General features: G+C 38.8%; 1 protein-coding gene across 2 annotated transcripts; it reads left to right on the plus strand.

Annotated features, from left to right (window-relative positions):
• Window positions 1-210: 210 nt before the first annotated feature.
• Window positions 211-24,256, plus strand: LOC309477215 (interferon-induced very large GTPase 1-like). Of its 2 annotated transcripts, XM_082140383.1 has the most exons (5): window positions 211-582; window positions 6,539-6,636; window positions 6,778-7,464; window positions 7,501-7,973; window positions 16,743-24,256. In XM_082140383.1, exons 2-5 carry the CDS (start codon window positions 6,633-6,635, stop codon window positions 21,462-21,464), a joined length of 5,886 nt encoding a protein of 1,961 aa, XP_081996509.1. In that variant the 5' UTR covers window positions 211-582; window positions 6,539-6,632; the 3' UTR covers window positions 21,465-24,256. The 2 variants fall into 2 exon arrangements, with proteins under 2 accessions (XP_081996509.1, XP_081996508.1); XM_082140382.1 differs by having other exon boundaries at window positions 6,778-7,973.
• Window positions 24,257-24,471: the final 215 nt, after the last annotated feature.

Here is a 24,471-nt window from a genome sequence, read left to right on the forward strand (position 1 = left end):
AAGTGTGTTTCATTAGGGTCCCAGATAGCGAGCAACCATCGAATCAATGCTATGACAATGTTAATGTGTCATTTTTAAATGCATTAATTCAACATCACTTTCGCTCCCACAATTAATGTTGATTTTTTATTTTATTTACAAAAATTACATCTCATGTTTAACACAATAGAGCCAGAGGCAAGTTTCTAAAGGATTGGCCGAGATGAAGTTTTCTCTGCAGGTACATTAGCCTGTCAACACATCAACTGCACAACTAAATGAAACTCTGATCACCATAATGGTGACCACATATTTTCAATAAACCATTAACATCTAAACTTCTGTTAATTCTCAAAAAGAACTGTAGACAAATGACAGAAATAAAGTCAGTCTGGTTTGTAATAAGAGAGATTTTGCTGTGGGGGAAGGGCTTACTCGGATGGAAACGACTAACACATTCCTCAATGTACTTCATTTCCCGGAGAACAGACCTGAGTAAACATCTCTCCACAGAACTGTGACGGATAATCTAGAACAAGGCTTTTCTCAAGAATATTCTGTGCATCAAATTCAAAGACAGTCAACATAAAGAGGCAAAAAAGGGTAGGCAATTAATTTGCACATTAACCATACTAAAGTTTTGCTTTCTAAGAGGCACATGTATATTACTTGTATTTAAAATAATCAAATGAATATATGTAGGCCTTATGTGTTTACAATGTAAATGTAATTTCAATTATAATTTTTTGGTACTTGGTTGATTTTTAATTTCTATTCACTTTTGCACTTTCTGTCCCACATTTTGTGTACACACTTATTTTGAACAAAGATTGATTTTGCTGCACTACATAAGTGTTTATATATTGTTGTGTGAGTAGTTGCCATTTCAAGCACTTAAGTGTAAAATTGATTCATCAATTCTATAATAAAATGATTGAAAATGATGAAATTATACAGGTTTTATTACCTAAACCAGTGCTTTTTTTTAATCCCCATAAATCATAAGCAGTGTCTCAGAACAAGCGGTTTTCAGATTCTGGGCAAAGTGATGTAGATTTGCACAAGTCCCTCCAACAACTGTTGACTGACACTGCCGTATTAGTGTAGACCCGCCCGAGTGAGGTAAACACATTCTGCCATTGTTTCAACGCCGGAGCAGCTGTAGACAAGAATGTCTTCTAAGCAAATTAGGTGTTTTGTTATAAGATGTAAGAATAAACATAGCAGTCATCATTTTCTCTCGTTGTTACTCGAGGATGGATCTGTACCAACTGTTTGTGATTTAGTCTCTGGTACGATACTGGACACGTCAGTAATGAATGGTAAAGTGCACACTTGGTTGATTACAGTTCATCTGAGTTGTTTTACGTATATAAAGTTGACCAGTTTATTAAGCACCCCCTGAAAAGCTGTTTATATTTGTTTACTGTTAGTTGTAACAAGTGTTTTGTGTAATTCGCTACGTATGATGATGATAATGGAAGGGAGAGAGAGAGAGAGAGAGTTTATGGATAAGACTTTAATGCGCACTTCTTATACTGTGTTTATTCAGTTCTTAGATGATTTTCTGGAGTAAAACTGACGCTTCATCTGTGATGTACAATAAACTTCATTAAATACATCAGAATATTTTTGGCCATCATTCGGACGGGGTCTGCAACAACAGGCTTGTATTAAGAGTGAATTAAAGCAGATGACAAATACGTTATAACCATAATTTAACTAAACTATACCTGCTCTATCTCCATACAGCATTCTCTGACTCTGTAGGCATCATTGTCCGACTCCGGGTCAAAATGAACACCGCTACGAGAGCTTCTGTTTTGATATTATCATTCTGTAAGATGAGATTGTGCTGCCACTGAGCAAAAGCTTGTGAGGCTCTGCCCTCTGTGCCGGCAGCAGCAGCTCATTTGTATTTAAAGGGATACACACTAAAACTGCACGTTTTTCTCAGCCCCAAAAAGTTACAATTTAAACGTTATAAAAAATGATCTGTTGGGTATTCTGAGCTAAAACTTCACATACTCACTCTGGGGACATCAGAGACTTATTTGACATCTTGTGAAAAGGGGCATAATTGGTGCCCTTTAATGTTAAAAAATTGGACACAGGAATGTTATTTGTCAACAACATATACAGTGTGCTTCCCAGCTAACAGACTTTTGTTATAAGAACATTCTTTAAATATTCAGTGTTGGTTCTGGGAATGTAACAAATGTCCAGTTTTCTTGACGTTAGAGGAACGTGTTTTAAAAGGTATAATGTTCCTCAAACATTCTTTCAACTTAATTTTGATTTAAAATTCAACATTCTAGGAACGTTGATTTGTAACAGTCCAAGAAAATGTCCAGTTTCCTTAACCCTTTCACGCATAGTGGTCACTACAGTGGACAGCTATTAAAATATTTGCTATTTGCACAGGTTTTTATGGCAAAGTTGCACATCAATCTCTTCATTGGACCCTGGTGCATCATCCTATAAATTGCAACCAAGTGGCAAGCCTTTGTGTTTCGATTTTTTTCCCCCTCCAAACCAAGATGGCCAAGGGTCAGTCAGACATGCCAAGTTGCTCCAGAATATCCACCCATTCCTTCTATCCTAGGAGACTCTTGTAGGTAAAAAAAAATATTGCAGCATAAAGCAATATCTAATGAGTCATATCACAGTAAAATTTTCCAAGTTTTTGATTTTAGATTGAGAGAAAACTCTGATTAATCACATGTCCACTGTAGTGGACGTCATGCATGCAATGGCTATATTTCAGCTACAATTCATAATTATAATGTGAATATTGTTTTTGAAATTTAAAACTTAAAAACTTAATATGCATTGACTTTTTCTACTGTAAATAAATGTACTTGTATTATTAGAATGTAATTTTCATTGACATCGAAAAAAGTCATGTGATTACATAATGCATGACACTTGTAATGCATTACTTTACTTGTTAGATCAAAAAGTAATCTGATTTTATAATGCATGTTATTGTAATGCGTTTTTTTACTAATAACATCAAAAAGTAATCTGATTACGTAATGCATGTTACTTGTAATGCGTTTCTTTACTCATAACATCAAAAAGTAATCTGATTACATAATGCATGTTACTTGTAATGCCTTTCCTTTCTCATAACATCAAAAAGTAATCTGATTATGTAATGTGCGTTATTGTAATGCGTTTTTTTACTCATAACATCAAAATGTAATCTGATTACGTAATGCATGTTACTTGTAATGCGTTTCTTTACTCATTACATCAAAAAGTAATCTGATTAGGTAATGCACATTACTTGTAGTTAATTACTTGTTAGATCAAAAAGTAATCTGATTAGGAAATGCATGTTACTTGTAACACATTACTTTACTTGTAACATCAAAAAAGTAATCTGAATGTGTTATGCATGTTACTTGTAATGCATTACCCCCAACACTGATCATTTCAGATGAGATTGAAAAAACGTATCGCTAGGTTTTCTCAGAGGAGGGCTATGATAGAAATGTGCATGTCCATCTTGAACATAATCAGAATGATCAGCTAATAAGGGTAAATCTCCATATTCTGGTGCACTGGAGGGAGCATCTGAGTGGTTTCCACAGTTGTACCTTGACAGACTGTAGAAAATTCTGATGGAATCACGTCCTCATGTTCTGATATCAAAGATACGCGAAGTGCAACTTGTATGAAGTTGTATGAAGCCATTGCAATATTTTGCATTTATATTTTTTGTATATATTTTATAGTTTTCACATTATTTGATATAATTGCATTGATTAGTTTGTTAAATTATTTGATTATATTTGATTATTGTCTTATATTTAAAATAGTATATCTTCAGTTTAAACCAACCGCATGCTGTCCACTCAAGTGGACATCTGAAGATCTCTTTGAAAAATGTGTAAAAAAATAAAATAAAAATCAATTCTTGTTTTTCATGTCCTAAGAGCAATAAAAACACATAGGAAAAAAAATCTGACTGAGGTTATCATAATTCATGCATGAAAGGGTTAATGTTAATAGAATGTTATTTAAAGGTTAGTGTGATGTTCCTGAAACATTCTTTCCAATCTTCTTTCGAAAGAGTAATAAGAACACAAACTACAACTTTATTCAGACACAGCCTTAGATGAACTGAAAAGAAACTGAACATTAACTTTCACGATTACACAACTCCACAAACAGCATTACCAGCTTCTCTTATTACTAACCAGACTGACTTTATGTCTGTCACATCTACAGAAGTTCTTATTGAGAATTAACAGAGGTTTAGATATTGATGTCTTATTGAAAATGTTTTGTCACCATCATGGAGATCAGTGTTTGCTTTAGTTGGGCTCTTGACCCTTGACTTTCATTAAAGGGATACTTCAGGATTTAGCATTAAGCTTTGTATTAGTAGAAAACCTGTAGTATTTTCGAATTACCATGCTTTCCACCCTCATATCCCCCTGAGACAAGAGATTTATGTATTTTTTGTCTGGAAAAAATCCTCCGATGACGCAAAAATCGTAATCTTGCATCATCAGAGGATTTTCTGGCCAGAGGCTAAAGACTACAGCCAGTAGATGGTGTTGTTCCGCATGTTTTCAGCCCGCCCATAGAGGGTGGGATCTCACTCACAGAATGTACACAGTGTCAGACATCTTTCTTTGGAAGCTAAGCTAGCAGGCTCTTGTTCTGTAGAGAAAGCTGAATAGTAGGAGAAAGCTGAGTAAGTAGGGGTTACCATCCTCCTTTTCCCGGACTTGTCCGGCGGGCGAGATCGTTCAAAATGTCCGGGATTCGGCTTTTGCGTTCTGCGGTCGCCATTCATTGTTTACATGCACACCTTTTGTTTCAATCTAACTGAATTCATTCCGATTGGTGAATCTGAATGTAGTGTTTACATGAACGCTAAACAAGTGATCGGTTGATATGCGTTTTACCATTGCTAAGAAAATTCCAGAGAGATGCGAGACCGTTGCGTCTTAGTAATGACGATACCGGCCTCGCGTCGTTCTCCCGCGGCCCTCAGCCTCGTCCTGCTCGTCACAGTAAACAAATTGAATGAATGGCGACTGTAGAACGCAAAAGCCGAATCCCGGACATTTTGGGCAATCGCTAAATCCCTGGCAAACTCATCACGTAGGCTAGCCTTGTTGTTTGTTTTCAACTGCGCTCCCTTACCGGTAGGCGTGGCCTCCTAAGGCAGCGAAGCAAGTGCATTCTGATCTACATCGATCTACATCAAGATGTTAGGTCTGGCAACTCACCATAGACACGGCTCAGTCCGAGGGGCGGGATAAACGGCTGTCTTTCAAATTCCCTCTGCACGCAATTGGACAGCGCTTCAACCAACCAGAGCGTTTTCCCAACAGCGGAGCTAACGTTAGTTGATAGATTACATTTTTGAATCTGGCCGGCAAAACTACGAACACATCTTCCTTTTTTAAGAATGACTAAAGTGCCGTTCTTTGCTCTTTTCTCAAAGAAAAACTTAACTCCAAGTCCTCCAGAGTCGCGGCCAAAGCCGATTCGAAAGACAGCAGCCGCCATTCTTTTTTTTCCAAGTAGCAGGGAACCGTCGCAACTCTGCCGTCATTATGTTAAGCCCGCCCCGCCTACTCTATACACGATGCGATTGGCCTGACCCAATTTAGGTTTTTACAGCTCCGAAAGTCAACGGAGAGTTGCTAGACCAGTGGTTCCCAAACCTGTCCTGAAGGCACCCCAACACTGCACGTTTTCTTTGTCTCCCTAATCAAACACACCTGATTCAACTCATCAGCTCATTATCACATGGGTTAATGAGCTGATGAGTTGAATCAGGTGTGTTTGATTAGGGAGACAAAGAAAACGTGCAGTGTTGGGATGCCTTCAGGACAGGTTTGGGAACCACTGTGCTAGACTATAGCCTAGAAATCTAGACGCACCCTAGCGGCAGCAAAATGTATTTTGCAGTCAGGGTAGTCTAGCAACTCTCCGTTGACTTTCGGAGCTGTAAAAACCTAAATTGGGTCAGGCCAATCACGTTGTGTATAGAGTAGGCGGGGCGGGCTTAACATAATGACAACAGAGTTGTGACGGTTCCCTTCGACAGCGCCACTTCTTCTCCTGTGTTCAAAACTCATTCACTTCTTGGAGGGAGCCCGGTCTACAGGGTGTCACATGATTTTCGTGCATCTAACCTGGACATTGCTATTGCCAACATCAGACCGAAAATATGGCAAAATCATTTACTATGGTGATAAGCATATGGTGATTTTTCTTAAGTATTTAAGTATTTGAAATACTCTAAATACACTCCCTCAAAATATTTTGTTACAAACTACATTTTATTTTTTCCACACCTGCAAAATACAAATTACAAAATACACTAAAGTAATTAAATACGTATTTAAAATACATTTAATTGAAATACTGCCCATGTCTGCTACTGACCAAAACCAATGTTCTTATAACAAAATTCTGTTAGCTGGGTTATTATTAGGGATTTCTTTTTTAGTGCAGTTGTCATGTGGTTATATATTTTGAATATTATGTCAATATTGGTGAGGCCCTTTATTATGATATTGCCTAGGGTCCCACAACCTACTGGCCAGCCCTGTGTGAACTTGACATGAGTGATTAGAAGATCTTGGTCATCATATCCTGGTGGTTTAAAATCAAGCAGCATGGGTAAGATATTGTAATTTATATGATTGGATAACATCAACATCATATATGTATGCTGAGCATATTTTAAGATGTTTGTATTTCTGGAATGATAACATTTGATGATGAAAATCCTTCCTTCCTTCCTTCCTTTAATTGATGCAGTGCCAAGAGAAGAAGCAGCTGGAGAACAAAGAACTCTACAATACACACTGCAAGCAGCATGGAAACAAACACCACTAATAGTAACAATAGCATTGACAGTTGCAGTAGTTGCGGTAGTAGTAGCAATTGCAGGAACAACATTAGCTGAAGTAGTAGTAGGAGCAGCAGCAGGAGCCGCAGCTGGGGTGGGCATTTTTCAATCACTATGGGAAGATGGAAGAACAGCAGCAGTATTAGTAACAGCAGTAGCAGGAGGCCTTGCAGGAACAACGGCAGCAATCTTGCGATCAGTGATAGTAGCACAATCAATAACAGGATCAGCAGTAGCTGGAGCAATGGCAGGAGCTGCAATAGTAGCAATAGCAAGAAAACAATTACAGTGGGTGATAAATAAAACACAGAGGGCAATGGATAAACTTCAATGGGTTGTAGCCTTTGTAAAAAGAGTAAAAGCATCAGTACAATGGGGTAGAAAAGTATTACCTACAGCAACACTAATTGTAGGATCAGGATCCACAGCAATAGCAGCAGCATCACTGGCAGAAACAGCAACATCTAGAGGAACATCACAATCAAAACCAGCTGAATCACAAGCAAAATCAGAGGCATTAAAAGCAGAATCAGCAGCATCAGAAGGAATATCACCAGCAGAATCAGCAGCATCAGAATCAGCAGCATCAGGAGGAACATCACAATTAAAATCAGCAGCATCACCTATAGAATCATCACAAGCAGAACCAGCTACAACACAAGCAGTAGCATTACAAGCACAAGCAGAATCAATTGCATCAAGAGGAGCATCACAGTTAGTATCAGCAGCATCAGGAGGAGCATCACAGTTAGTATCTGCAGCATCAGGAGGAGCATCACTGGCAGTGTCACCAGCATCAAGAGGAGCATCACTGGCAGTATCAGGAGGAGCATCACTGGCAGCATCAGCAGTATCAGGAGGAGCATCACTGGCAGCATCAGCGGCATCATCACTGGCAGCATCTCAGGCAGTATCAGCTGCATCAGAAGCATTTCAGGCAGTATCAGCAGCATCAGGAGGAGCATCACTGGCAGCAGCATCAGGAGGAGCAGCTGGATTAAGCCAAGGATTGCTGGGAGGAGGATTAGGATTTGTGGCAGAAGCAAAATCTGCAATTTTTAGATCACAGGGGCACAGACAATTACAGACAAAAGCAGCAGGGATGGTAAGTTGTATTGTGTTTATCTTAGCATGTTATATCCTCACTATAAATAATAATAATAATACAATTAATTAATTAATTAAAAAATAGAAAATAACTGTTTTTTTAAAGGTTGTTTTATTTTACTTTAAATTATACTCAAAACACTGTAAAATTACAAACAATATCTCTAAATGAACAACTCAGCTGTTATTTTCAGAGGTGTATATTCCAGGGGTGAGAAAGTAAAACTCCTGTCATGTGTTTATTCCACTCTTGAACTCAGCAAATCCAGGTGATTGGAATAAAATACTGAGGAAGACTTTTACTTTCTGAACCTGGACTTTACACCTCTGAAAAGAACAGAAAAAGAGATGAGCAGAAACACAAGAACTATACAACTGACTTCAGACACAGTCTTAGATGAAATCGACTGAAGATAAAAGAAGACATTAAATCTGTGAAGATCTCAGCAGAGGAGGATTAAACAACTCCACAAACAGCATTACCAGCTTCACTTATTACTAACTTCACTTATTACTGACCTAAGTCAGAATTACTGACTTTATTTCTGTCAGACGTCTACAAAAGTTTTATTGAGATTATTTTATTGACAACATAATTTTTTTTAATTATTATTATTATTATTATTTTGGACTAGCTCTCTCCTCTTTTCTTTCCTCTTTTGGGATCCTGATTTTACATGTGCCATCTCTTGCCATCTACCTGAACTGTGATATGCACTGCAGCGTTTCTGAATAACTATAGTCCTACACACACACACACTTGGCACATGCTAAAATGAATACCTGTTCATTATAGCATGCTTCTTAAAATATTATTTTAAAAATAAAAGGTCAACCCCTTAAATACCAAAATCAGGGATGTTGGGGTTCTGCTGGGCCTGACCAGGGCCCTTAGAAACAACAAGAACAGAAAAAAGAGAAAACACAAGAACTACAACTGACTTTGAGCCATTACATATTATTGAACTTATTATTAACCAGTTTGACTTTATTTCTGTCATACATCTAAAAAAAAGTTCTGGAGATTCAATAGAAGTTTAGACGGTAATGTTTTATGGAATTTTTCGTTTCAAGTCACCATTATGGTGGTTAGTGTTTGCTTTAGTTGGACTCTTGACCCTTTTCATGTTTTAAAGTTAGTTTTTCTCTTACTGTGCCAACTTTGTGTTTATAAAGCACATTTGTTATTGCAGAAGAAAAATTACCTGCTCATAATATGTTTTGATGATGACATTATCATCATGTCAGCAGCATCATCACTGATGTCATTCAGAGTCTAAATCTTTGACTATGTGCTTGATGTCTCATTTTAGTATTGGTGATTGTAGCCCTGATATTCTCCAGTTTGAGATCCAACAGCAATATGAACAATTTTGAAAATACTTTGTGCACAGAAGCTATTGAGCTTATACACACAGATCAAGAATCAGCATATGAATCTCAACAATGGTGACAATAAACAAATTAGTCACAAACAGATCAACTCTGAACTGGTGATGGGCAAATTAAGCTTTGGTGAAGCACTGAACCACTTAGAACAGGGGTCCCCAACTGGTACCGGTCCGTGGGACATTTGGACTATAAGTCGCTCCAGGCAAAAAATGCACCATGAAGAAGAAAAAACATATATAGCCTAATCAGCATTAGGTACAAACTGGACTATAAGTCGCATTTATTTAGAAATTTATTTTATAAAAAAAAAAAAAAAGAAAATGTTACGGACGGGACAGTACTCCGTTACGGACGTGAGCGCTCTGAAAGCGACACTAAAAGACTGCTTTAAAACTTTCACAGAGACATAAAATAATAAAGAGTAATAAAATAATTATTTCATGTGTTACATCCCGTATTATAAGGACGGGTTTGGCAAGCAATTTTTATGTTGGTTAAAGGAAACCAGCCCCAGCCGACAGATCACCAACGACACAAAACTAAATTCCACAAAAGTATAATTTATTTAAAGTGGAAAGAATAGATAACTTAAGGAGCAATGGCTTCAGGGTGCCCCAAGGCCAAAATAATAAACAAAATAAACTTATAAACAAACAGATATAAATTACCTAATCAGGGAAAAAAACTAATTTACAAAGTAACTTCCCTAACTCCCTATAAATAAACAAATCACAAACAAAGTCAAAATAAATGGCAGGACACCCCTACGCTCCTAAAACAAAACCAAATTAAATCATCATAGACAAATAAACACAATAAACTGAAGGTTTTGGGATCTGCTGACAGGAGGAGGAATCCGGAGCTCTTCACGCCAACAAGCCAACACCAGAATGAGCTCGCCATCTTCTGTAAGCGCCGCCCTTTTTATAGCGAATCTCAAGATTCAAATCTTGAATAATCAAGGACCAGCACATAATTCGTTGATTTGCATTGCGCATTCGAGACAAAAATACGAGTGGATTGTGATCAGTAAAAACGTGCACGGGAATAGAACTCGATCCCACATACACTTCGAAGTGTTGTAACCACTGATCTATATATATAATGACTGGATAGCTCATGACGTTCTAAACTGCCACTAGGCAGTGAAGCCACCGGAAGTGTTCGAGCGGCCATCTTATGATTCCCTACCAGCAGAGGGCTCCAACGCCCGTTATACAGAGATTGGTAGCTCCGACGGCACTTTTAAGATGACCCGCTGTGCAGCATACAAGTGTAAAACGACGTTCACAAAAGGATGTAGGAAAAACTGCCCACATGTTGTAATTGAAGCCCTATAAGTAGTATTTTATATGCAAAATTGTCGCTATGCCCGTGTTGTTTTCTCCGAGGCAAGAGCTGCTGCTTCTTCATAAAGCAACGATAAAACAGTCAACAGTAGCCTATAAGAAACCTCAGAGCAGCAATAATCATAATTAAGTGTCCAACAGCGACACCATTTGACAGCTTCAAAAGAGCTTCGTGCAGAGTCCGTTTACCGTTACATTAACCCATACATTTGTATTATGCATTTCCTGAACATGTAGTTGCTAATCAAACACTTTATATGAACAAACTACTAATCTATAAAACACAATCAGTCTACCAACCTTTTACTATTGTGTCAATTGATGTTGATATGCACGAGGGAGAGAGAGCAATACAGTTATGCACGCTTGTGTTGTTTGAAGGCGGTGAGAGTGCGCGCGCGCAGCCGGGGCTCTTTCTCTGCTTGTTCTTATGCGCCCTGTCCACTGATCTAAATAATTCGTTGTCACAACGACTTGAACGACGAACTAATTCCCTCCCTCATTTTGATTTAACGAATTACAACGTGGCAACAATATAATAAAACGAGGGAACAAATTATAACGTGCTGAGGTATTATTAATTCGTGGCTACGAAACAATATTCACCTGAATATTCACCAATTCACAAAAATATAGGTCTTTAGCATTCACTATTTAATTAATAGTATCAAACTGTTTTTCTTACCTGTGAAGATAGCTTTTCAGTGAAGGCCGACTAGTGTTCTCGTACAGCTTTTTATTCCTTTTGCAAAGAAATTGCCGGTTTTTAATAAGCAGGAAAAATTTCCGACTTTAAACAAATACCCATTTAAATGCTTAGGATGTTTGCGTTGTGAGAATGTACAGGGAGACTTTAGATTTAAAAACTGTGTCTCGTTAGGCAATGTTTTTTTCAGTCAAATAATACAATTTCCTGTTGATTCAATAGAACGCGTGAGCTCACTAGGGAATACCAATATGTCGGCACGGTGGCTTCACTATTTATGACGTCATGAGCTATCCAGTCATTCTATATAGATCAGTGGTTGTAACGCCAGTTATAAAGCAAGTGCTTCTTTTTCAATAGTAGTATAGTGTAACTGATATGGCAAAAACTTTTTCGAGAAATAGGCTACAGGATGCTCAACTCCATGAATATCATCCTGCAAGAGGAATGCTCCAGCTCCGGTAGCACTAGCATCAACATCAAGTTTAAAAGACCGTGAATAATCTGGTGCAGATAACACTGGATCACTACACAACAGACACTTTAAAGCTTCAAAAGCATGTTGACACTCATTAGACCACAATCATTTTTGCGAGGCACGGAGCAGATTAGTTAATGGTAAGGCCACATCAGAGAAATTTCGGCAAAATGCTCTATAATAACCTGCCATTCCTAAAAAACGGCGAAGATCACGCTTGGTTTGAGGCACAGGAAAATCAACAATTGCCTGCACTTTTTTTGGACTGCAGGACGTACTTGTCCTTGTCCAACCCGCTTACCCAAATACAGAACAGTTGCCTTGGCAAATTCACACTTAGACAAATTCAACGTAAGAGAAGCATTAAGCAAGCGTGTGAAAACAGCAAAGAGGGTATCCATATGTTCTTTCCAGCTAGACGAATACACGACAATGTCATCCAAATAGGCTTTACAGTTCTTAACGTCAGCAAGGATGGTGTTCATTAAACGCTGGAAAGTCGCCGGCGCGTCCCGAGGCCCGAAAGTCATCACAGTATAATTCAGGAAATTGTCTGAAGTAACAAAAGCAGATATTTCAGCTGCACGTTCAGTTACGTCCAATACCCCTTTAAAAGGTCGAGCTTTGTAACAAACTGAGCCAATCCCACGTTACCCACACAATCTTCCATTAACGGTAGTGGAAATGAATCAGGTTTTGTGATCGCATTTACCTTCCGGTAATCCGTACAGAATCGATGAGTACCATCAGGTTTCGGAACAAGTAGACAGGGCGAGCTCCAAGCACTTCGGCTCGGGACAGCAAAATCCTTTTCCAGTAGATATTTCACTTCAGACTCAATGATTTTTTGTTTCACTGGATTGACTCGATACGCATGTTGCTTAATGGGTGGATGTTCGTCAACATCAATATCATTCTGAATGACATTTGTCTGAGTAGGCACATCCGAAAACAGTCCTAAAAAAGACTGGATCAAACTCACAATCTCATCTCGTTGATTAGCAGATAAATGACCTAAGTGAGAATTTAGATCTGACAAAGTTTCAGAATTATTCAATCTGACATCAGACACTGGCATACTCCGTAGATTTAACCCGTCTTCATCCTCACATGAAGGTACCACAGAAAGAGAAGCAACTGGAACGGTAGAGCTGTTTAACTCCATTTGTTCATCACGAACAACATAACGCTTCAACATGTTAATGTGGCACACGCAGGTTTTTCTCTGTCGATCGTGGGTACAGATGATGTAGTCAGTATCACTGAGCTTTCGCTCCACAACATAAGGTCCAGAAAACTTTGTTTGCAATGAAGAGCCAGGCTGTTGTAACAGAACAAGAACTTTGTCTCCCTTCACGAAGGAACGAGTGACTGCCTATTTATCAAAACACATTTATCAAGTTCTCGAAATAAGCTAATATAATCTAAAATACTGCACGATGGCTTTGTTTCAGACAACCAGTTCTCTTTGAGCAGCTTAAGTGGACTGCGCACCGTATGCCCAAAAACTAACTCTGCGGGACTAAACCCCAGAGACTCCTGTACCGTCTCACGTACAGAAAACAACAACAGTGGTAATCCTTCATCCCATTCTTTCTCGGAATCAACACAATATGTGCGTAACATGGTTTCCAATGTTTGGTGGAATCGTTCCAATGCTCCTTGAGACTTAGTTTTTTAGTTTTTGATGAAAATTAAATAATATGTAGATTATTGATGTCTGTGTGTGAGTTTATAACCTTCAGATTATTAAAGCACTGCTGGAATTAGCTACTGTAATGAATGATTAAAATAACATATATAACAAACATATAACGTATAATCAGTTTATAATGCTGCATGAGATCAGTAAATCAGGCCACTACAGGATTGTAATTTCATCATCGAAACCTAACATCATGACCTGGGCTGCGTTTCCCAAAAGCATCTTAAGCCTAACTTGGTCGTAGAACAATTGCAACAAATGGTCTGTACAATCAAATTAGGCTTACGATGCTTTCAGGAAACGCAGCCCAGGTCATAGTTCCCTTTCAGTCGCGCACGTTCAACATTTTTTTCAAGATGTCATTTCACCCGTGCATTTCTGGATGTGGTCGTATGCGGGGATAGTGATAACAACAACAACAACCTTTATTTATAAAGCACATTTTACACAATACAAATTGATCCAAAGTGCTGTACATACTGCATAGCAGGACTACACTATAAAAAACAACAATTACAAGTTTCCAAAAGCTAAAGAATAAAAATGTGTTTTCAGAGTAGATTTAAAAATGTCCAATGAAGGAGCAGACCTCACATGATATGGGAGAGCATTCCAAAGCTTGGGCCCAGCCACAGAAAAGGCCCGATCACCCTTTAATTTGTAGCGACTTCGTGACACATTTAAAAGCAAGTGATTTGAAGATCTAAGTGCCCTAGTAGGACAGTATGGCACAATAAGATCACAAATATACCTTGGTGCACAGCCAGACAACGCCTTATAAACAAACATAAGGATCTTAAAATCAACTCGAAACTTAATGGGAAGCCAGTGAAGGGATGCCAAAACAGGAGAAATATGATCCCTCTTTCTAGACCCAGTCAAAAGTCTTGCAGCTGCATTTTGAACAATTTGTAATCCAGATAGTGAAGATTGAGGAAGACCACAATAAAGAGAGTTGCAATAGTCTAATTGTGATGTTACAAATGCATGAATTGCAACTTCTAAATCTTTGCTTGAAAGAAGGTTCTTCAACTTTGCAATAGATCTTAAATGGAAAAAGCTTCCTCTAATAACCGCACTAAATTATGTTTTATTAACAAGGTTCGGGAGGAGCACGTTCAGAGAATTAACACAAGTGGAGAGCACTCAGCAATCAATGATAAGAGGTTTATATATACTCAGCAGTCTCACCTCATTCCATTGACAGTTTTGCAGCATCCCTCCACCACCCCTTCTCCACGCTTCTAGTCCTAAGCACTTACATACGGGGGGAGTACTCTGGGTTCGGGCCGAACTCCGAGCTCGGAGCCCTCCCTCCGGACAGCACGCCAAATACGCATTAAACTTTACCCCCTCAAATTATATGTAAGTGTGAACTCGTGAATTTGTTTATCAAAAAATAGTGAAGAGTCAAAGATCACTCCAAGGTTTTGAATTTGTTTGCATACATTTGTTGAGAGAGGACCTAACTGGCTCGCTCGGCTCCTTACCGAAAAGCAACTAGTGCGTGCATCCATTTCCGTATTTATACCCGCATCGCGGGGGCGGAGTGTGTGATGCAAAGGTTGCATACGTAACCGAGACATTTCTCTTGCCACAACAAATATGCTTTATAAACACAGAGTTGGAGCAGCCAGAGAAAAACTAATATTAAAAAGTAAAGGGTCAAGAGCCCAACTAATACAAACACTGATCACCATCATGATGACCTGAAACAAAACATTCCTTTACTGTAAACAGCTGACTTAAGCCACAGCTTTAGATGAAATCAACTGAAGAGAAAAGAAGACATTAAATCTCTGAAAATCTCAGCAGAGGAGTCCACAAACAACAAACAGTACTCTTTGTACTGTTCGTTGTACTGGTATTCTCAGAGTCCACAAACAGTACTCTTGTAAAATTTACAGGCTCACTGGCAACCAAAATTGCCAATAAGTTGCTGTAAATTCTACAGTAAATGTTTTACAGTTAAATCTAAATAAGAACGTGTGTAGATGTATGACAGAAATAAAGTCAAACTGGTAATAATAAGTGCAATAATGTGTAATGGCCCAAAATCAGTTGTAGTTCTTGTGTTTCTCTTTTTTCTGTTCTTGTTTCTCATTCCTTCATTGCTATTAACATCAGGGGCCCTATTTTAACGATCTGAAACGCAAGTATCAAGCGCGAAACGCAAGTAACTTTGTGGTCGGGTTTTGGGCGCTGTTGCTATTATACCGGCGGGATAAATGACTCTTGCACCCGACGCAAATCTAAAATGGGTTGGTCTGAAGTAGCTTCATTACTCATAGGTGTGGTTTGGGCGTAACGTGAAATAAACCAATCAGAGCATCATCTTACATTCCCTTTAAGAGCAGGCGTGCTTGTTCTATAGCGGATTCCTATCATAATGGCGGATTTGCCAGGAGCAGTTCATAGCCGGGGAGACCGACGTTCTCGTCAGGGCCGTAAAACACAGAGAAGTGACATTGGGGATGGAAAAACACAACCAAATTAACTTTGGTTAAACAGGCGTATGATACATTATAGTAGTAATGTATGATTTGCAAAAATGAAAACTGCTGCTTCTGTGTAGATGAGAGAATCAAAGTGTATGTGCGTTGTGCACACGCTACATTGATTATGGCCAAGCATGCGCCCTTAAAATAGCATATGAATAACATGCGCAACACGCCACTGACTTTAAACTAGATTTTTCCGGTTAGTGGCGGAATTGTTTTCTAAACCTGCAAAATATCATGAGGGAACGTTTGCGCTGAACCGCCCCGGGGAGTGCAAGTGTATTTCTTAGTTAACCGACGTTTGTCTGTGGAGGGAAAAGTCCGCTTTGCGCTGGTGCAAAATACGAATGATACATGCGTCGCTGTACAAAGTCAATTGCGCTTGGTGCAAGATAGGGCTCCAGGTATCTTCAATAATGCTCAATCATTACTTAATTATCTCATTAACTTTAACACTGCTTCAGTGTCAATTTTAACACCCTATAGTTGGACACGTGTACACTGAGGAGTGTTCATTTAACACTGGGGATTTTGCTGTGCAGTATCGAGCCAGTATTGGTATTGATTCCTATTTATAACTTTGATACACATGTACCCAAAGGAGTGTTTCTAAATTCTATTTTGTCTATAAAACAGGGAGAAAACAAGGACATTGGAACCTCTGGAGTCAGACCAGATCAACATCGACAGCAGGAACAGATTGGAAGAGAACAAATACAGCATATATTTCACAAACTTCATCTTGAAGGCAGGTGCCACAAAAAACTGAGAACTGCGGACGTTCTTCAAATAACTGAACATTCATTACAGTCCCATGAGTCTTGTGCTGAAGAGGAGCTGGTTCAGACATTCCTACAAAAACTACTGATGATGAACTACAGAGCAAGATACATTCATGTTAATAAGGCCAGTGAAAACGATCACACTGAAAGAGACAATGACTCAACTGAAGACAGTGGTGATATATTCAAAGAAATGTCTTTGTCAAACAAAAGAACAAGTCAGTCTGAGCGAATCCACTCAATGGATGTTGAGATGGTCGTGTTTCATTGTGCTGATAGTTTCCTGAAGCAGCTGATGGTCACTAAACTGTCCCAGTGTCAGTACGCTCTGCCTCTGCTTGTTCCTGATCCAGACACACAACAGATTGAGTTTCCTCTCTGGACATTCAGACAAATCAACAAGAGCTGGAAGAGGAGAAACTCCAACAATGAAATCATCAGTCAAATCCAGTCAGTCTACAAGACAGAAACTCAAATGGTGTCTTTCTTCAGGTTTGGCTCTGTGTCTTCATCGAAGTCTCATCTGATGAACAGTCTGATCAATGAGAAACACAACACGTTCTTCCACAGGAACTGCCCAGGCAGCAGCAGAACCAGAGTCCTGATGGATGGAGTGGTGGAGATCGCCTGGTTCTGTCCCTCTGGGAAAAACACAGATAAATTCACTGACTGTGTTGCATTCTGTAATCTACACGGTGATGCAGGAGAACATGAGAAACAGCTGGAGATCCTCACTGAAATGGCCTCTGTCAATGTTGTTCTTCTACCAGGACTGGACTGTAATGACAGAAGTGCAGCAACAATTCAAAACCTGTACCTGAACAGAAAACCACTTATTTGTATTTTTACTGAGGATGAATCTATGGGAACAGAGATGAAGAAAGGAAAATTCAAAATCGGTTTGAAGGACAGAAATCAGTCAGATGTATCTGAAGAACTCAGAAGAGCTTTAAATTATTGTCTCTCAGAATCATCTTCCACGTTCAGACTTGAAGATGTGTCCAAACACTCAGACATCAGAGTAGATGAGGAAGATGATGAAGACTGCAGGAGAGGAAGAGAAGCAGCACAGCAGATGATGAGTTTACTGGAGGATGAAGATCTGACACAAATCAAAGAATCATTTCTGCCTCATCAGGGGAAACTGTGGCATCAGTGGAGTCAGAAGAACAAAGAACTTCATCGACCTCAATCAAATGAACAAGAAATTGATATAAGCAGAAAACAAACAGAAATGAAGAAAATACGAGAACAACAGCATGAATCTGACATCAGTGTGTTTATGAAGTTCTTCATTAAACAAATGAACTCACATGATCAACATGAGAATATGTATTTCCTCAAATGGCTCAGAATCCTCTTGGATGAATATATCTCATCTGATCTTTCTGCTCTACACCAAAAGTATGATAAAAAGTGGTCAACTGTCTCAAAACTGAAAGAGAACAATGATAAATCTGAGCAACTCAAAGCTGAACAAACAGAACTTGAGAGAATATCTGAGAAACGTCAAGCTGCAGCCTTTGGTGTGGAGCACATCATGAGGGAGATCAGTCAGATCTATGAATCATGTTCATCTGTGAAGAAGAACAAGAAAGATCTGCAGTTTCACTTCTCTTCATTCCCAAGTCTTGCAGCAGAGATGATGATCTCTGGATTCCCACTGGAGCTGATGGATGGAGATGCTGGTCATGTTCCTCTGGTCTGGATCTCTGCTGTTATAGATGCACTCATCCAGAAACTGGGAGATCAGAGAGTATTTGTGCTGTCAGTTTTAGGGCTTCAGAGCTCTGGGAAATCCACCATGCTGAATGCCATGTTTGGACTCCAGTTTGCCGTCAGTGCTGGCAGGTGCACCAGAGGAGCTTTCATGCAGCTGGTCAGAGTCTCAGACGAGCTGAAATCACAGATGAACTTTGATTATATTCTGGTTGTTGATACAGAAGGTCATTATGACAAGGAATTGTCCACATTTGTTGTTGGTCTTGGAATTCTGACCTTGATCAACATTTTTGGAGAAAACCCATTTGAGCTGCAGGACATTCTTCAGATTGTTGTTCAGGCTTTTCTGAGAATGAAGAAGGTTAAACTGAATCCCAGATGTGTGTTTGTGCTTAAGAACATTTCAGACATCGCAGCTGGAGAGAAAAACATTGAGGCAAGGAGACGACTGCTGGAGACACTGGATGAGATGACAAAACTTGCTGCTAAAGAGAAAGACTGTGATGCAGAATATTTCAGTGATGTCATTAGATTTGATGTTCAGAAAGATGTGAAGTATTTTGCCCAGTTCTGGGAGGGAAGCCCACCCATGGCGCCACCAAACCCAGACTACTGTGAGAATATTCAAGAACTAAAAGAAACTATTATGTTTCATGCTGCTAATTCACATGGAATAAGGCTCACACACTTAAAAGTGTGTATACATGATCTCTGGGAGGATTTACTGAATGAACAAGCCGTCTTCAGCTTCAGAAATTATCTGGACATTTCAGCCTACAGGAAACTGGAGACTGAATACAGCAGGTGGACCTGGAGTCTTCGCAGTGTCATGATGAAAACTGAGATCCAAATACACAACAAAATAGAAAATGAAGTCATTCATGAAGTTGAGGAAACTGATCTTCAAAGAGAACTGAAGACAACAAGTAAAGAAGTGAAAAAATCTATGTCTGAATTCTTTGAGAAAGACAAAGATAAAGATATACTGATTCATTGGAAAACATCATTTGAAATCAAAATCAAGGAGCTTCAGGAAAACATTGTGAGAGAAACAAAGAGGAAATTAAATGAGATTCTTCAGCAGCGAGACCTGAAGAAAAAGATTGATGCTCAGAGGAATCATCACGGAAACACTCTCTTTGAAAAGAGCAAAGAACTTGCCTTAAAGCTCAAAGTTAAAGATGAAAAAACACTGAAGAAAGAGTTTGATTTGCTTTGGAAAAAGAGTGTTAAGAAGATCATCAGAAACACTCCTGCAATCAAAGACATTGATATAATGAGAGATGTGAAAGAGATCCTCAGTGACACCTATGGAAGTGTTTCTGTAGACCACTGGAAGGAGAGCAGGGATGTTTTCTCAGTGCTGGGTTATTATAATTATGTAAAGGTAAAGAGATCCAGTGGACTTTTCACAAAAGCCATCAGATCAGCTAAAGAGAGGCTTGATTATACTCTATCAAGAGAGGAAGAAGTGCAAATAAGATCTTTAATCACAGACATTGCTTTACAGACAGCCATAATGATTCAGTCTTTTAACATTTCAAAGATGGGCTACAACATCAGCTGCATTCGACAACTCACAGATTACATTAAGAAGAGAGTAACAGAATATCAGGAAGGACCAGTGAAATATAAATTCAAGAATGAATTCTTCAGGGATTTGGTTCTTTCCATCTGTAAGAGAGCAAACAAGATGATCACTGACCAACACAGGATGTTCAAGGAAGCCAATGATCCAGTAATATATTTTGAGAAAAAGAGAGAAGAGTACTATAGTATTTTCCAGAAATGCTGTCATGGATCAACATCAGCTGCCATTTTTGGAGAGATCATCTGTCAGAAACTTAAAGAGCCCATTGAGCAGAGTGTCTTCAAGAAGACTGCCAGAGATGTGGCTGATGAAATGACAACAAACTGTCAATCACTGAATGGAAACAGATCAAAACTGGAAAAACACATCCTGAATACACTGGCAGAAGAGGAGGATTTTGACAAATACATGAACTACATTCATAAACCCAGAGATTGCTTCAAGAGTTTCATCAGAGATGAAGTCAGTCGGTACATCACTGATAAGTTCAGTGTCAGTGTTTTACCCAAGATGAAGGAGGACATTAAACTCCTGCAGCAGAAGATCATGAAAGCAGTACAAGAATCTACTGAACATGTTCAATTGAACAGTGGAGATGTTGGTTTGTGGTTGAAGAGTTTCACACAGCAGCTCTCAGATGAGCTGATCTTCTCTGAAAAAGACTTCACTGGAGTGAAATATGATGTTGATGATTTAAACCTCTTAGAAAATGTGATAAGAAAAGAACTTCCTGCTATAATGTCTGATATCAGCAAAACATTCAATGCAAATACATTTACATTAAAGCTGGACTATAAATTAAGGCCAGATGAGCTTCTGATTGATCACTTCTGTCAGTGCTGTTGGGTTCAGTGTCCGTTCTGTAGAGCCATCTGCACCAACACCATAGAAAACCATGATGGAGATCACAGTGTTCCTTTCCACAGAGTGACTGGAATTGCAGGGCTGTTTTACAGAGACAAAGCGAACTTGGCTGTTAATATCTGCACATCATTGGTAGCAAGCAGAAATCAGTATTTCTATCCCAATGCCTCAGATGATAAAGTCCTCTGCAGAGATTACAGAAGAGCAGGAGGAATTTATGCAGACTGGAGCATCACCCCTGATCTCTCTAAACTGCCCTACTGGAAGTGGTTTGTGTGCAGATTCCAAAATCATCTAGAAAAATACTACGATAAAACATTTAAGAGTACTGAGATCACAGATGAATGGAGAAAATACTCAAAAGAGGAAGCTATTGACAGTTTGGATCAATACATCTAATGGATGAGATAAAGTACAAGCTGGATTCTCCTCAGATCAGAACTGAGTTTAAAGGACAATTCCGGTGAAAAATTAACCTAGGGTCAATTAACACATGGTTACTGAGTCGATCATTCCCTGGAATGCGTTTTCATGATAATCGGATGTAAAGAGTTTTATCTTTAAAAACAGATTAGCTTATAACGCTAGTATATGGGGCACAGAGTAAGTAAAAGTAAATCGCTAGTTAATACCACTAACAAGGCTCAAAATAGCCTCACACTAACACAGTAGCATAATGAGGGTCCATACATGCAAACCGAAGCATTGAGATCTTTGCAAGTGTACAGACAGTTTAATAAGAAGATACTTTATAAAGACAGTACATTACGCGTTTACAGACAGGATCCATCTTGGAAAACAGTCTCGACTAATCGAGTCACGAACGCTGTGCTACGTTAGATTTCACAAACGTAATTCCTATCGACCAGCTCACTTAACACGGCGTTCGTGACTCGATTAAATATATATTATTTATTTTGCATTGTTATTTATGCACTGCTGTATGCGCACCGGACCTGGGATGGATCGCCGGACCGCATCAGCGTGTGAAAGCTCTGTTAACACGGAAAAAAACACGCACCGCATACGCACTGCAAACGGAGTAGCCTATGTGTGAAACGGGCGTGAGCAATTGTGGTGTTCTGTTCTTGGGTGCAATAAGGAACACAGCAGTCACTTTGGGGCTGTTTACACCTGGCCACTTCATGCGTTTTCTCAGATCGGATAGCTATCCGATCGTGAAAAGACCAGGTGTAAATGCCCTCCGAAACGCATTCGAGACGGATTTGAATCCGATCGCTCAAACCACTTCAGGAGGTGGTCTGGGCCGCATTCCTGACGAAACTGGTCAAGTGTAAATGCATCTGGTTGTTGAAACCACATATGTAAATTGTTCTCCTCCCAAAAATGCTAAAAAAATAAACGTGTGAGAGCGTGTTATAGGCTATATGTAATGTTATAGCCAGATATGACGACGCTACTGGAACACGCATCACCGCAGATGAGAAGCTGAGCATCTATTCATTAAGCCAACGTGCAAACCATCGCAAATCAAAGTGAAAGTAAGTCGCAGACGCTTAACACACAATCATCACCATTAAAAGTAAAGAAACGAAATGATCTTACCAGGGCTGTTACTGCTCTCTCTTATTGCGGTCTTTGATTTTGAAATTTTAGCTGATGATCAATAAAATGCAGCTCATATCTGTTGCTTTCGGTGACGTGCACTCCATTAAATCTGCATATAGCGCGGGAATTGAAGATCGGATTTAAATCCGTTTCGCAAAAACACATTTATGTGACCAGGTGTAAATGGAATCGTTTTGATAAATCAGATAGCTATCCGATCTGAGAAAACGCATGAAGTGGCCAGGTGTAAACAGCCCCTTTGATGTTCCTAAATCCGAACCGTTGAAGACCCAGTGGCTGAGTTTGTTTTCGAAGGGAATAATATTCCCCACGATCAACGTCAATGCTTTCATGTTTGCGCAAATCATTTCACACACCAGACTGCTTTACAAACGAGGGTCAGTAAAGCTGGTTTTGTTAAGAAGCTGCTCCTGAAAAAAGGATCAGTACCAACTATTAGTGTGCTGCACCTCCAGAAGAACTGAAGTGAGTGTAACGTTTTATTAACCTTTATATTCATCTTTATATTAATCTTTGCAAATCGCTTGCACGCTTCACAATGAATGTGGCTAAGGTTTAGGCTACACTCAGGTTACATTACAGCATGTTTTCTATGTACGACGTTCTCAATATAATTCATAATCCCACGTTTATAATGAATAATGCGTTATGGTTATTGTGTTATTGTGTTACAAACGGTGTACACCCAGAACAGAGGGGCGGGGTGAGCAAAGCTCATTATCATTTAAAGACACATGCACACGGAGTGCTGAAAACAGAGCTGTTTTTGACCAGGTAAAATGAGTGTTTTCTTACAATACTAATGAGAATTTTTAATTACAGTATATTTCAAACTTTTAATTTAGACCCTAAAGAATCATATTAGCTTGTACAAAAATGGAATTATATGACCCTTTAAGAAAGAAAATTTAGTATCTGCATTACTGCATGCATAATTTCACCTGTCTACTGATTGGGAGGATTCCAGAATTACTATTATTATTTTACTAAAATGAGTAACGATAATATTGTATCCCTTTACGTGTATTTTAAGAACATCTCTAACTTATGCTCCATTTATCACCTGCAATGCCATCGTGTAACCACTAGATGGCTGTATAGCCCTATATATATAAACATATCAAGATGCTGTATATTCCCTGGTTGCTGGGTTTTTATTCAGACATAATTAGTTGCTTTTTGTCAAAGTTGAGTTTATGTTGATTTAGTATCAGTTTTTCATTACAGTCAAATCTGGACACAGAGAAAGCATTTTGTTATTCATACTAGCTACATAAAATAGTTTGATCAGCCACACGAAAGTAATCGATTATCATTCGAAATTGGAGTCAGATTAAGCGTAGAGCTAAAGTAATATTGAAACTAAATTCCAATAAATTAAGTGAACTTCAGCGCTAAAAAGACTTACAAGCATTATCCCTTCGCCCACACAGTTGGATTTCCGTCGTTGGGCCAATGGGTGGTCCTTACAACTGTTACTCAGATCTTACAGTGTATGTAATTGATTTCACTGCTTTAAAATTGTATCAATATTTTTAAGTGTAAAAATGTTTCACCAAAAAAATGGAGTAAATCATATTAAAAGTTTTTAGAGTGCATCACCTCCAGAGTTCATGTCACATATACAAAAATATATTCCAGCCAATTTTCAACATTTTAATCACTGTTCTAGAAACATATTTGACTCGATTGTGTTCATTTGCAATAATATGTAATGATTTGTTCACAAACAACAGGCCCAGACAGTTCACAATTAATGTAAATACACAGTCTTACAATGTCATTGCTTTTCAACTGCTCTTTCAAATCCTGTCGG

Source organism: Leuciscus leuciscus (genome assembly GCF_965113295.1).
Source record: "Leuciscus leuciscus genome assembly, chromosome: 1".
In the NCBI taxonomy this organism is placed as follows: Eukaryota; Metazoa; Chordata; class Actinopteri; order Cypriniformes; family Leuciscidae; genus Leuciscus; species Leuciscus leuciscus.